This window comes from Setaria viridis, chromosome 1, assembly GCF_005286985.2.
Source record: "Setaria viridis chromosome 1, Setaria_viridis_v4.0, whole genome shotgun sequence".
NCBI lineage: Eukaryota > Viridiplantae > Streptophyta > Magnoliopsida > Poales > Poaceae > Setaria > Setaria viridis.
In genome coordinates this window covers 31,115,724-31,126,331 of record NC_048263.2, presented here as the reverse complement: position 1 = coordinate 31,126,331, position 10,608 = coordinate 31,115,724, and the positions used below count along the sequence as shown (strand labels likewise).

Below are 10,608 nucleotides of genomic sequence, written 5' to 3'. Positions count from 1 at the left end.
GCTAGGTTTGGGCCAAACCATTCACTATTTTTACATGTAAAAATAATTGAAATAAATAATCAGGTCGGTTCAAGTCTGCCCATTTTTATTTTATGTCGACAAAATCAATACACGAGATTGTGGTTGTATGCGATTCTATTTTTCTTAAAATGTGTTAGCCCTTCAAGAACAGTAAATTTGTTAGCTAATATGGATCATGAAAAGCACTGACATCTCTATTCCAACTCGGCTTACATTTTTGAAAGCTAACAAGCATAAAAAGTTCTTATCGACTGGTCTAAAATATTTTATCGCAAACTACCCGGAGGCTCAGACGCCAAACGCAGCACAATCATGTTGTTGTAGAAATCGCCAATCCTTGACGTACTAAACTGCAAAAGTGAGGTCTGTAGGCAGTGCCGCAGGCCCGCAGTCAGTGGGACGTACCGCCAGAAGGAATCGAATAACGACGAGGTCACGAAGGCATCTTTTGGCCTTTTTTGATTTGATCACGTTCAGACGTGCAGTAAATGATGCGCCTGCCAGTCAGTACTGGAGCCGGAGTTCGCGTGGAACCCCGAGCCATAAAGTGGAATTGGAAGGGAGCCCGTCTGGTACAGTGCACGACGCCTCGTCTTGAACTCGCGATGATGCTTCTTGCTTCATGCGTGGCAGGCTGGATCCCTTGCGGTGGCTTCCGGGTGCGTTTGGCAGCCTGCTCTGCGTGGCCAGGCTCATGGGTGAGGCTCTAGCCAGTCCAGCCAGGTCGTAGGATGCAAAGATGATGGTTGGTAAATTTACACCTTATAGACCAGGTCGAGTTGGGATTTTATTTGGTATTAAACGTGTTCATTGTGTATTTGACCTATGGTAGAGTAACCACCCACCTCTCCTTCCTCTCTATGCCAGCACTTATCTACCGCTGATCTGGCCGTCGCGACCGCCGTCCCAGCCTACCGCATGCCGCTCGCTGTGGTCCCAGCCTGCGTTGTGCCATCGCGTCCGCCGCCCGCTCGCCGTTTGCCTGGCCATCACAGCTGTCGCCCTCCGCGTGTCGCCACATGCTCCACCGCTCGTAGCCCCGCCGCGCCGCTTGCTGCTCCAGCTGTCGCGGCCGTCATCCTAGACTACTGCGCCGCTTGCTTCCCCGCCGACCAATTTGTCTACTGAATCGAATTTCTTCCTTACCCAAGTTGAGTTACCTTGAATTGAATTTTCCATCATTCAATTTGAGCTTATCATTGTCCGATTTGTTCCCCCGCTGAGGAGTTCTGGCTCCACGGCCACGACTGGATTGAGCCGCGGAGCAGTGCTAGTGGCGGTCACGCTTGTGAGGTTGGAGGTTAGGGACCCTGACGAGGGCTTCTTCGAGATGACGGCGAGCCTCGGGTTGACTGGCTGCCAACCGTGGCGACGAGGCTGAGCTGCAGATGCTGGCAAGCTCATCGCGTCACCCTCACCCGAAGTCCGTCGTTTCATCGACCGCGGTATCACCTCCGCCGTCCGGTCCCCGCTCTCTGCCGCAGGCTCCGCTCGGAATCCTACACGCGCCATCGCGGCTTGCATCCACCACTCGCCCAGCTGATGCTTGCATCCGCCGCGTGTGCCGTCGTGGCACTCGCCACCGGCCGCCCGTTGACCTACCGCTACATTGCCCCCTTGGGTGGTTGAGAAAAGGAAGCATCGGAGGTCACGGTAACCCCCTCAGTTGCATTGCCTCAACCTGCACTGCATGGAACGATCGATTTCCGCGTTTCATGCGATGCAACTTACTCCACCCGTTTTGCATCTCGCAGGCCTGGTCCAAAGCTCCAACCAGACTACCGAACATGGCTACTTGCAACCCATTGGCCTGGCTAGAGGTCCATACAAGCTACCACTTTGTTCATGCGTGAGTACGGAGTAGGCTCGATTTGACGGGTACCAAAGTGATCGCGAGTTGGATTGGGTAGATCAGGGTTTAGGGGGTGTTTGGTTCCCTTTGCTTATTTTTAGCACCTCTCACATCAAATATTTAGACACTAATTAGAAGTATTAAATGTAGACTATTTACAAAACCCATTACATAGATGGAGGCTAAACGGCGAGACGAATCTATTAAACCTAATTAGGACCTGTTTGGTAGAGCTCCAGCATTGAAAAAACAGCTCCAAATTCATAGATCCAGCTAGCTCCACCATAGAGCTGCTCCACCGTGGATCTAATATCTCAAAAAGTGTTTGGTGCAGCTCCATTCTTATCTTTATCTCACTAGCAATTTGGGCCCATGCATCAAAATAAAAAAACATCTCCTTCCTAGCGCTGTTGCACGCATGGTTGAGGTGCTGGCGGGCACGGCCTCGCCGGCGGCCAGGCGGCCTCGCGCGCGCTGGCGGGCGCGGCCTCGCCGACGGCCGGGTGCGGGGCGGGGCTCCTGTCGGTGTTTTAGACCGGCAACCCGCCTAGGGGTACCCTAGGTGGTCTTTTATATGGTAAGGGTCGTCGAGAATCAAGGAATCAATGGTGACGCAAGGAACACGATTTAGACAGGTTCGGGCCGCTAGATCGCGTAATACCCTACGTCCTGTGTGTTAGTTTGTATTGATCTTGGGGATTGATCCTCTAGAGTTGTTGTTGTGTGTCCTGGGCTTGGGTGTTGAGGTATGACCTGCCGAGCTAGATACCCCTGCCCTCCTTTATATACTCCAGGGGGCAGAGTACTAGTCGGATTACAAGGAGGAGTCCTAGTAGGAGTACACGGGACTAGTCCTAGTCGGATTACAGGGGAATCCTAGTAGGAGTCTGACTTCTTCCTTCCTTGCGGGTACTGGGGATGTATCCCCGACAGCTCCGGCGGGCGGGACGGCGCTCCGGCAGGCGGGGCAGGGCGTGTTGGCAGGCGTGGCGGGGCTGCGGCGAGCGGGGCGCGGCCATGACGGCGTGAGCAAAGAAGGAAATTATGAGGAAATAGAACGAACAGGTCATTTTCCACTAATGAGTGACAGTGGTGGGTAATTTTCTCCAACTCCACTAAATTTGATTTCGTGGAGCACCCCCTGAGATGCTCCACCAAATCTATGGATCTGGGGGTAGATCCACCGTTTTCGTGGAGCAGATTTGTAGTGGAGTTGCTGAATCTAAAACCGTTTGGCTGAAAAAAAAATCTAGAGCAAAGTTGTTTTTAAGCATACGGAGCTGTCCTTAGTTCATGAAAAATCCCCGTGCGGTGTTGGAATCTGCCCGGGGCAATCTGTCATATGCTTCCAAACAAAGCCTGGCACGCGGCCCAGCCCACAAAAATAAAACCCCTCCAAACCCCACGCGAACCAACTCCCCCGCCCGCGCCCGCGCGGCGCCGGCGCCACCACCACACGGCACGATGCGGTGCTCGTCTCAGCTCTCCCACCGCGACTTCGTCGCCGTGCTCTCCCGCTGCTCCACCCGCGCGCACCTCGAGCAGCTCCACGCCCACGCCTTCGTCGCGGGGCGCGCCGCCGCGCAGCCCACCACCTTCCACCTCCTCCGCTTCGCCGTCCTCCGCCTCTCCTGCCTCCCCTACGCGCGCCGCCTCTTCGACGCCACGCCCCACCCCAATGTCTTCCTCTACTCCGCCATACTCTCCGCCTACGTCTCCTCCTCCGCAGCCGCCGCCTCGTCCCCTGCCTCCCACGCGCACGCCCGCGACGCGCTCGAGCTCTTCCTCCGCATGCTCCGCCGGGGCCGCCCGGCCCCCAACCAGTTCGTGTACCCGCTCGCGCTCCGCGCCGCCTGCGCCGTCGGCGTCCACCTCGTCAGGTCGATCCACTCCCACGCCTGCAAGAGCGGTTTCTGCGAATACGATGTCATAAGGACCTCGCTCCTCGATGGTTACTCGAGGTACGGGATGATGGCCGACGCGCGCAAGCTGTTCGATGGTTTGACCGAGAGGAACGTGGTCTCCTGGACCGCGCTGATGTCCGGGTACGCAAGGGCCGGGAAGGTTGGGGATGCGATCGTGCTCTTCGAGCGGATGCCCGAGAGGGACGTGGCTGCATGGAACGCAATCATCGCGGGCTGTACTCAGAACGGGCTGTTTGTGGAGGCTGTTGGGATTTTGGGGAGGATGGTGGGCGAGGGGTTCCGGCCAAATGCAACCACAGTTTCTTGTGTGCTATCTGCATGTGGGCATCTTGGGATGCTGAAGATTGGGAAGTTGATCCACTGCTATGCGTGGCGGACCTGTGTTGGTTTTGGCTCATCCGTTCTGAATGGGTTGATTGATATGTACGGTAAATGTGGGAACCTAAAGGGGGCAAGATGGATCTTTAATGAGCTTTCAGATAGAAGCCTGACCACGTGGAATTCTCTGATCAATTGTCTTGCATTACATGGGCGCAGCGAGTGTGCAATCGCTGTGTTTAATGCGATGAGGGATGAAGGGGTCGAACCTGATGTGGTTACTTTTGTTGGACTGTTGAATGCATGCACTCATGGAGGGTTCGTTGATGAAGGACTTAGATACTTTGAATTAATGCAACATGAGCATGGAATTGAGCCAGAGATTGAGCATTATGGGTGCATTGTCGACCTTCTTGGTCGGGCAGGCCGGTTTCAGGATGCACTGAATGTTATCAGCAATATGAGGATCGAATCAGATGAAGTCATATGGGGATCATTGCTAAATGCATGTAGAGTACACAGACAACTAGAACTGGCTGAACTTGCAATCGGGAAGTTACTAGAGTTGGATCCAAATAATGCTAACTATGTAGTGATGCTGGCAAATGTTTACAGTGAAGGTGGCTTGTGGGAAGAGGTGAGGAAAGTAAGGAAGTTTGTGAAGGAGGAGAATATAGGCAAGAAGCTGCCTGGTTGTAGCTGGATCGAGGTGGACCGCAAGATACACCGGTTTTACTCTGGTGATGATGCACATCCTCAGTCAGAGGATATATATGATACTCTTGATGATTTAGCAGCCTCAATGGAACTGTGACAAAATATACTGCCAGTTAAAAATGTTTCCAGAAGCTTACATAGCTGCATAACTTTCATAAATTCGCTTCATTATTGGAAAGTCATGAGCTTAACATCTGTGCAGTAAACAAAGTGGGCTCCCCTAGTTAAGCATCTGACCTACCTCTAACATATTTATCGGAGGTACACAAGAAGGCGTTCCATCAAAGCCTTTTATCAATCTACTTCATGGCAAGAAGCAAGAGGTATAATGTCTGAACCGGACTGAACTTACATTCAGGATTTGCGCTTTTCTGTTTCAAAATCCCATTATCAATACATGAAGGTTTGCATATATTTTCATGTGATTCATATTGCTTATTCAAATTATCTATTTGCAAAGATACTTTATTTATCTTGTTTATTTGATGCTAGAATAGGAGTGCTCCTATCAGCCCTATATCCCATTTTCACTTTCTTCATTGGAATGGCCATTGACCTAATGTTTGATGTCGCCAATCATGCTGCCAGTTTGGGTTCTCTTGCGGTGCATTTTCTACCTTATGACCGTTTTAATTGTTAAATTGCCCACCTTGCTAAAAAATGGAGGTGGCAGCTAGCCTGTTATATTCTACTTATCAATTGTCATATTTTACATGCCAACTAGAAATGATAGGTGTCCACTTCCATATGCATGAAACAAACAGATGGTAATGACGACAAGAGGCCAGGATTGGTTGATTCTAACTGTATAATGTGTGCCAATAATCATCTTTGAATAAAAAGAACTGATTTTAGTTCTTATCTGTTCCAAATGTTCCGGTGTGTTCTCAGTTCCATGCCAAAGTGGTGTGGGATATAATTACCTATTTAGTGCAATATTGATATATTTTGTGTGAAACAACTGAAACAAACTAAAAGGTACTATGAAAATACCAGTAGTATTTGTCTTATTCTTTCTACTGTCAGCATAACAAAATACCATGCTTGGAACTGTCTTTTTGCTGATAGTTAATGTCTCTCCACAGTTTTGCAGATCTAGATGAGGATGGAACATGGGATGGATAGATACTAGATCAAGAAAAGTGAAACATTCAGAATCTGGAGGCTGGAGAAGAGCCTTGCAATTGCTGATAGTTAAAATACATCTTTTTACCATTTGTCGCACCAGTTAGTGATTACCGTTTTGAGCCTGACATTTCGCAACCAGTATACATAGTGGAAATGACTGAAACAAACTTGAAAGGTGTTGTCAGATTACTTGAACTAGGTAGTATATTTTTAATATTCATTGTACTGACAGTATAACAAATTACTATTCTAGTCTTTTGTCGGTACTCGTTGTATGTCCGCATTGTTTGGATCAGATGAGAATAGAACATGGGAATGGTAGATCAAGAAAAATGCAGAATTCAGAATCTGAAAACTAGAGAAGATCCTTGCAATTGCTGATGGCTGAAAGGCATCGGTTGCCACATGTTACACCAGTTGGTGATTACTTATTTGAGCCGGTCATTTCACAACAGCGCTGTTGCTCAATGGCAGTGTTTAGAGTTTAGACGAATGCGTCTAACCTAGAAACCTGTTTCATTTAGGGGTGTTTGGTTTGAGTAGTGGGAGGGTGATGGTTCATTGATCCTAGCTCCGAACCTAACCTGCCTTTTGGAATGGGTTGACCTACCACCAATTCACCACCTCACTTATCACAAGCATATTGTTGGTATGATTTGAGGAATTGTGTTATTGCACCAAAATTTATGTATTGACCCCTCAAACAAAGTACATAACACCTTATTAGGTTAATTAGCAATTTGCGATTTGGAAGGTATATTGCATGCATATACGGAAGGCTCATGTCTTAATGTATTCGATGATGTGATCATGAGGCCCAAGACCAGTAAACTGTGCAACCCACAGTTGAGCACTCAAGTTTACCCTCATCTCTTTTTGGTACTTTCTCAACTTGGTATTATCTCATTTTTGGTCCTTAATTATGTTGCTGTTTTGTAGTATGGTTTTAACAAAACCTATTATGCTCAGTGCTAATTAATGAATGCTGTTATTTAGAGTGACTGATAACCTTGTCCTTACACTATTTGATTACTTATGCCTCGTTATCTTGTACAGTACAATGGACTAAAAAAATGAGATGGGAGAAGCTAAAGATGAACCAGAAACTGCCATGTATTCCATTTACTGGCACAGAAGGTAACCAGATCTTTAGCCTACTCAATTTGTGGAATTTCATTGCTGATGCATTAGTATCAACCATGATGTACCCAACAAGAAGCTTTGAACTCGCAGCTGTGATAGCTGTTTGGGACGACCAGTACCCCTAATTCAATTGAATATAAGATGGAAGTTGGAATCGGATGTACAGCTTCTGTTTTTTAGTAACATTGGAAGTGTTGATACATTTTCTTGGAACTTGGATGAACTGTGGTGCCATTGTCCTAAGTATATTTTCTGTGCCCATGTTGTACCTACTGCCAAACTCTTTCTCTGTTTTAGTAGCTGGGTTCTCTTTGGATTTATCCTGCTCGTCCCCATTCTTTCCCTCCAGTTCAGAACTTTTCCTGGTGTTAACTAATTTATCAATTCATTGTTTTTTTTCTTGAAGGGTATTGATTCATGTTGGTTCATGTGTTCCCATCCATGGATCTTGTCTCCACCACTTGGTAAAAAGTTGATTCTTTTGACCGAAGAGATCAAGATTCAAGGTTATGGAGGGAGTTACGAGATGCTCGTGAGTTCCATACCATCCAGCTCGTATATATTGTCACATGGCTGGATCATGGTAGAAAGAACATGGGCAAATGGCCGCCGTACGTTGCCACTGCAACCCTGCCAGCAAAGATGGAGGTAGAAAAGGATGGTGCAGGTTGTGCAACAAGCATACAGGGTACAGTGACAGGGACCGACGATTTGGAAAGGTGAGAATAAAAGTACTCTATCGTCTTGGTCTGGAATAATTCCAATGCATTCCAATACCTCGCCATGTAAATGGCGAACGGTACATGCCACCCTGACCACCCAAAACCAGCCAAAAAATTTGGTCAATCCAACATCTGAGCTCGTCCAAATAAAGGCGGGATATAAGTGACTGGAGTGATAGGCAGTCATGTCATATACTCTTATCCCAACAACTTTTTTAGGGTTTCTGATTTACTCCATCCATTCTCTTTCAATAGATTTATTTTCAAAACTGAAATATTCTCTTTTGATAGTCCTATTTGATAGTAAGGGTAGTAAGGGGTTTGCGCGGAAAATCATTTCCACTGACAAGTACATAATAATATGATTAATTGGATGATACGGAGGGTCTTTCTCCTTGATCATTGTGGTAAAATGAAATAGATCGATCAAAAGATAACGGAGGGAGTACGAGTTGTTTTCGGTGATATCCGTTCAAAGGGGCGGTAGGATGAATCCCGTGTTTCCGGTTCACAGTAGCATGACTGAGACCTGTGCGGAGCAGGGATGCCGTGAAGATTCTGCACAGAGGGTCTGGGGGCCATGGCTTCCATCGAACACGGCGACAATGATGGTGGATCAGAAACTTCGAAGGTGGCGGGACATGCTTTTCCTGGAGCAATTCCAGAATGCAAAGATCACGTATGTTGGCAGTCTTTCCTAGAACAAAAGGGCAAACAAAAAAAAACAGAGAGAAGAGGGATCAACCTGCATCGATGAATGGATGAACCATCCGTGCAAACAATACCAATCTCCACATAATTGAGGTCAAAGGAAAGATGGAATCTTAGAGGAGAGTATAATATATCTCGTCGTCGTCGTTGTTGTTATACAATCTTATGTAGCAATAGCATAATACGGTGCGATCCAACAAAACAGACGGGTGGCCTGCGTGCATTCTGCACGGTGCGCATATGTATATGCATTACTAGTATAGCGGCACTGAGTCGCTAGAACTCGCCGCTGGACGCGTTGGCGATCTGCGTGCTCATCACCGCCTTGGGCCTGACGCTGGGGTCCTCGTCGTCGTGGTACGCGTACGCGAACCCGCCGTGCCGCGTCTGGTCCATGCCGGCCATCTCGTCCTCGGCGGAGACGCGGAGGAGGCCCATCTTGCTGAGCGCCAGGAACAGCGGCGCCATGGTGACGCTCACCCACGCCGCGATCACCAGGACCATCACCACGTTCGCCGCCAGCAGCCGGCCGCCGCCGCCCATGAAGAGCCCGTACGGCCGCCCCGGCGCGCCGCCGCCGTAGATCTGCTCCACGTACTCCCGGCGCGCGAAGAGCCCCGTGAAGATGACCCCCCACGCGCCGCACCCGCCGTGGAGCTGCGCGGCCTCCAGCGGGTCGTCGAACCGGAGCCTTGCTGCCAGCGCGTTGAGCCCGATGAGCACCCACGCCGACACGAACCCGCAGATGACGGCCGCCCAGGGGTCCACCACCGAGCAGCCGGCGGTGATGGCGGCGAACCCGCCGAGCAGGCCGTTGCAGACGTCGAGCACGTTCCAGTGCCCCGTCTGGAGGCGCTTCCCGAAGAGCGTGGTGAGCGCCGCCGTGCTGCCGGCGAGGGTGGTGGTCACGGCGGTGCGGCCCACGGCGGACCACTGCCCGTGGATGCTCCCGGCGGGGCCGTAGCTCTTGAGGATGGTGAGGAAGGACCCCGGGTTGAAGCCGAACCACCCGAACCACAGCAGGAAGGTGCCGAGCACGACGAGCGACGCGCTGTGCCCGCGCAGCGCCACCGAGCGGCCGGCGTGGTCGAACCGGCCAATGCGGGGGCCCTCGATCAGCGCACCCCAGAGGCCGGCGATGCCGCCGACCATGTGGACGACGCTGGACCCGGCGAAGTCGATGATGCCGGAGCCGAAGAGGAGCTTCCCCGACGTCCGGGACGCCGAGGCCCAGCCGTCGGCGGACCAGACCCAGTGGGAGACCACCGGGTACACGAAGCCGGTGAGGAAGGCGGAGTAGATGAGGTACGCCACGAACTGCGTCCGCTCGGCGATGGAGCCCGACGTGATCCCGGCCGCGGCGATGGCGAAGGCCCACTGGAAGAGGAAGAAGTCGTAGTCGAAGCCGGCCTGGGGGAGCCGCTTGAGGCCGAAGAAGTGCCTGCCGATGAAGCCGTTGGAGGGGGTCCCGTACGCGAAGGCGAAGCCGAAGAGGTAGTAGAAGAGCGCGCCGGCGGCGGCGTCGAGCACGTTGGTGAGCATGATGTTCATGGTGTTCTTGGCGCGGACGGAGCCCGCGCAGAGCATGGCGAACCCGAGCTGCATGGCGAAGACGAGGTACGCCGAGAAGAGCAGGTACGTCGAGTCCACCGCCGACGTCGTGTCCGCGAACCGGTCGCACAGGTAGCCCGTCGCGTTCGCCGCCGCCGGGCCCAGCAGCGGCGCGAGGCTCGCGGCGCACGTCGCCGCCATCGAAACCGACCTGCCGGCTCGCCGCTTCCTCTTCTCCTTTCTTTTAGGAGCAATGGGAAGCAGGAGATGTTGCGGCGCGCGAGGAGAGGAGGAACGGTGGCGTCGGATTTATAGGGAGCCTCGGCGGCGACGGGAGGACTGAGCAGCTCTCGAATCAGGAGGCGCCTGCTGGCGGCAAGTGGTCGTTTTCTCTTTCAAAAGTTCGCGGGGCCCACCTGCCATAAGTGGGCCCGCTTTTTATGCTGATGGCTGATGGGTTTCTTTCATTAGGCGTTTTTGTTGAATATTGATGGGATCTAAACTTGTAATGTACTGTGAA

General features: G+C 51.1%; 2 protein-coding genes across 2 annotated transcripts; one reads left to right on the top strand and one right to left on the bottom strand.

The window, feature by feature from the left end:
- The first annotated feature begins 3,290 nt into the window (after positions 1-3,290).
- LOC117841364 (pentatricopeptide repeat-containing protein At1g33350) lies at positions 3,291-6,236 on the top strand. Its single transcript, XM_034721723.2, has 2 exons — positions 3,291-5,156; positions 5,919-6,236. The coding sequence occupies exon 1, from the start codon at positions 3,338-3,340 to the stop codon at positions 4,928-4,930; it is 1,593 nt and encodes a 530-aa protein (XP_034577614.1). The 5' UTR covers positions 3,291-3,337; the 3' UTR covers positions 4,931-5,156; positions 5,919-6,236.
- A 2,404-nt stretch (positions 6,237-8,640) lies between these two features.
- LOC117841373 (ammonium transporter 1 member 2) lies at positions 8,641-10,381 on the bottom strand. The gene has a single exon (XM_034721724.2). It carries the CDS (start codon positions 10,287-10,289, stop codon positions 8,814-8,816), a length of 1,476 nt encoding a protein of 491 aa, XP_034577615.1. The 5' UTR covers positions 10,290-10,381; the 3' UTR covers positions 8,641-8,813.
- Positions 10,382-10,608: the final 227 nt, after the last annotated feature.